Below are 3,639 nucleotides of genomic sequence, written 5' to 3'. Positions count from 1 at the left end.
CCCTGCCCCCAGCTGCCCTTGAACGAAAATCCAGGTGTCGCCGGTCCTGGCTCCCTTGGGGGGCTCCAAGGGAGAGTCCTTCCTGCCTCTCCCAGCTTCTGGGGGCCCAGGCTTCCTTGGCTGATGGCTGAATTACTCCAGTCGCCACCCCCTTGTCACATGGCCGGCCATCTCCCCAGTGTGTCTCTCTTTTTGTAAGGACACCTCTTAGTGGATTAAAGCCACCCCCCTCCCCCACGCAGAATACCCTCATCTTAATCTAACCGGTTACATCTGCGGTGACCCCACTTCCAGATGATGTCACACTCCAGGGCTCGGGGTGGCACGGCTTTGGGGGTGCCATTCGGGCCAATGGCCACGCCCACTCCAGCGTTTCTGTGACCACGGCCCCTGACAGACACAGATGGCGGCACCCGGTTCTCATGGCACCTTTTCCCTTAATTTATCGCAGATGGGGAGGGGGAGGCGGGACATACTCACCACAGCCCCGCCCCCTTCCCTTCTGACATCACGCGCCTGCTCTCCCACGCAGAAAACGAATGTCCACTCGGTTCGTTTAAATTCCTGCCCAGGGTCCTATTTTACGGCTGGACCCTAGTTTATTTGCCTCCCAAGAGCCACCCAGGTTGCTCTTGATCTTTTGCAAAACCAGCGAGGCTGCAGGCGACGTCCTCGCGGGCGTGTACGTGAGCACCCTGCACGTTAGCTGCAGGATGCACTGCTGCACGCGGAGGCGGGGCCACCGGGTCAGAGAACACGGGCCTGCGACTGTGAGCCCCAGCCCGCCGGCCCCCGGTGACACAGCCTGCCCCCAGTCCCCTCTGCGCGGCTGCTTCCCGCCCTCCGACCCCCGCCCCCTGCAGGCAAATACATCGAGAACATGTACAACGACACGGCCAGCGGGGTGAAGCGGCCCTGCCACGCCACGCTGGGCATCCAGAGGTGGTGGGACCATGGCAGCGTGCCCATCTGTATCACCGCCCAGAGGCAGGTAAAGCAGCTCCCACACCCACGGGGACAGCAGGCCGGTCAGGTAGAGGGGGACCTGGCCGAGAAAGGCCGTGACCCTGGGAGCCCCTCGGCAGACTCATTCCCCACCTCGGGAGTCCCCGGGTTTGTGACACAGAGGGGTATTACTTGGGGTCCCAAGGGAGGGGGCGCTGGGCGCCCATGAGGATCTGACGGCGAGTGACACAGCCCGGCGGGGCCCTCCTGGGAGCCCTGGGACAAGAGGGGTCCTTCGTCCTCCCAATCAGGGAGGAAGCTGCACCTCTGGACCCTCTGGCACTGGGGGTGGGGGTGGGAGGCTCACACAGGGAAAATAACTCAACAAAGAGGCGCGTAGCAGCAAAACAGCCCTGTCCCTTTCCCCTCCCGCAAGCCTCTCGGGCCGGGGCCGCCAACTTCTCAGGGGCAAAGATAAAGCAAGGTGCGTGGGAGCATCGGCCCAAGAAGCCCACCACCCTGCAATGCTCTGGGGGCTTCTGGGCCCCGGAGGTGTGGCGTTCAGTCAGCAAAGTCAAGTCTGAGTCCCCTCGCTGCGGAAGGAGCTCCCCAGACGCCGGGCCCACTCGCGGGGAAGCCGAAGCCGAGAGCTTGGCTCTCCTGCGTCCGTCTAAGCGGAGCGGCCTGGGGCCGTGGCCGGCGGCGGGGCATGCGCAGACAGCTGGTCGGAAGGGCAGGTGAATCCGTAAACGAAGTAGTGGTCAGTTTATGGAAAGGTGGGCAGATGACCCCATTGAAGGCTGGAAGGGCAGGCGATGGAATGTGGGTCGAGGGCTGAAGACGCACACCCGGACGAATACGGCCGGGAGAGGCGGGGCCACAGGCCAGAAGCGGGGGTGCCCTCCAGGGGCCTGGGGCCACGGTGGCGATGAGGACACTGCTTATCTGGGGACACTTGTATATCCACCGTCTCAGTGCTGAGTCCACGCACCTGTGCTGTCCTCCATAACATCGTCATCAGCCCCAAGAGAACAGTTATTAAAGGCCTTTCGAAAATAAAGAGGCTGGTGGCGGCAGTTAGGGGCAGGAGCAAGTGGGACACAGAGAAGCAGGCAGGCGGGGGCCACGTGCTAGCGGACGTGGGACAAGCAGGGAGCAAGGTGGGGAGCAGTGCGGTGGCATTAACGCCGCCTTCCCTGGCAGGGCTTAAGGACTGGCTCCTTCTTCTACCCTGGCGGGAATGTCACCTACCAAGGCATGGCCGTGACACCGAGCTGGAAGGAAAGTGTCCTGCACAACTGCAGAGACGAGAAGGAGGGGCGATCCCACACCGACACCGTGATGACGCGGCTCACAGAGAGGACCCGGGCCTGGCCACCCTCTGCCTTGGGGAACCAGACTCCACGGGCTACAAGTACGGCCCCGAGTCCAGGAGGGGAAGGAGATGGTGATGCGGGTGGACGGGGCGGCGGGCTACCTCCGGGACAGCATCAGGCCCAGCGGCCTGGAGAGCAGCCTCGACGGGACCGGGTCACCACGTCCGAGCACAGCATGAGCACCATCGACAAGCACGCCGGCGACTTGGCGGAGTGCCACGGGTCCCCAGCTTCAGCTTTGAGGACATCGAGTTCGAGCTCCTAGACGATGGACCAAACGGCATGCTGCTCCCCAAGGAGGGGATGCTGGAGAAGGTGCACGGGGTCCTCAAGGACGCCCACCCCAGACTCCACGTCTACAAGAAGGGGTCCTTCCCGCAGTCCCTCCGCTACGCCGGGAACCACAGGGTCACCGCCCTGCTCACGTACAGCAACCCCGGCTACGTCATCCACGGGGTGAGTTGCCCATGGGGCGCACGCTGAAGGGCCTCCTTCTCTGGGCTGCTGGTTTCTTTCCATCTCTCTAAAAGCACCCCCTGTTTCTAGCGAGTCCCCAACTTGAGGGGCATTTGCCACCAAAGGGACGCAACCATCACTATGCACTAGGAGTGCGTGCATGTACGTGTGACAGCTCCATCCTGTTTACTGGGGTCTCTGTTTAGGTCACAGTGTCTTTGCAGAGGCTCTGTCTTTGTGCCACGGACCTTTTAAGGCTCAGAAACCCCCTGCCCCATGTTGGAACTCCAGCACCTGGGGGAGGGTGTTGTAGCGGGTGCTGGCAGAGAAGGCAGTGGGCTGGCAGTCCCGGGGGGACTCAGGACCGTCCCCCCACAGAGACTGAACGTGCAGTTCAACAATGAGGTCCTGGACACCTTCCGGGTGGTGGGCCCCAACTTTCGGAAGGGCCTGGAGGTGGAGCCTTTCGAGAATGTCCACGTGTACAAGCTCATGTGCAAACTGCTGGGCCTCATGCCCGAGGCCAGCGACAGCCACCTCGGCGCCCCGCTGCCCACACCCCCTCAGGTGGGCAGCGCCCCCAGCCTGCGCTCATTGTGATGCCAGGTGGCTGCGGGTGGGTGTGCCCCTCCAGCCCCGCACGTGGCTGCCTCCTGGGAGCGGTTCACGTCCCTGACACTCCCAGGACACCTGACTCTGTACAGTGTGCATGTCGGCAGTGCAGGAGGGTGGACAGGTGGACGTGAACACATTCAAGATGGGGAGGTTGAGGGCCGGAGCAGCCGGCAGTCTGCCCAGGTGCTGACTTCGTATGAAGTGTCTCTCTGGGCTCCTGGTCCCATGGAACCTGCGTGCCCCCACA

General features: G+C 63.0%; 1 protein-coding gene across 1 annotated transcript in view; it reads left to right on the top strand.

Annotated features, from left to right (window-relative positions):
* Window positions 1-3,639, top strand: part of ENPP7 (ectonucleotide pyrophosphatase/phosphodiesterase 7) — a 16,398-nt gene that overhangs the window by 10,482 nt on the left and 2,277 nt on the right. The window contains 6 exon segments of the mRNA XM_011379719.2: window positions 2,149-2,299; window positions 2,302-2,373; window positions 2,376-2,461; window positions 2,464-2,539; window positions 2,542-2,777; window positions 3,156-3,344. Of these exon segments, the coding sequence (XP_011378021.2) occupies window positions 2,149-2,299; window positions 2,302-2,373; window positions 2,376-2,461; window positions 2,464-2,539; window positions 2,542-2,777; window positions 3,156-3,344 (810 nt within the window).

This window comes from Pteropus vampyrus, unplaced genomic scaffold (genome assembly GCF_000151845.1).
Source record: "Pteropus vampyrus isolate Shadow unplaced genomic scaffold, Pvam_2.0 Scaffold371, whole genome shotgun sequence".
NCBI classification, from domain to species: domain Eukaryota; kingdom Metazoa; phylum Chordata; class Mammalia; order Chiroptera; family Pteropodidae; genus Pteropus; species Pteropus vampyrus.
This window is presented reverse-complemented; position numbering and strand designations above follow the sequence as displayed.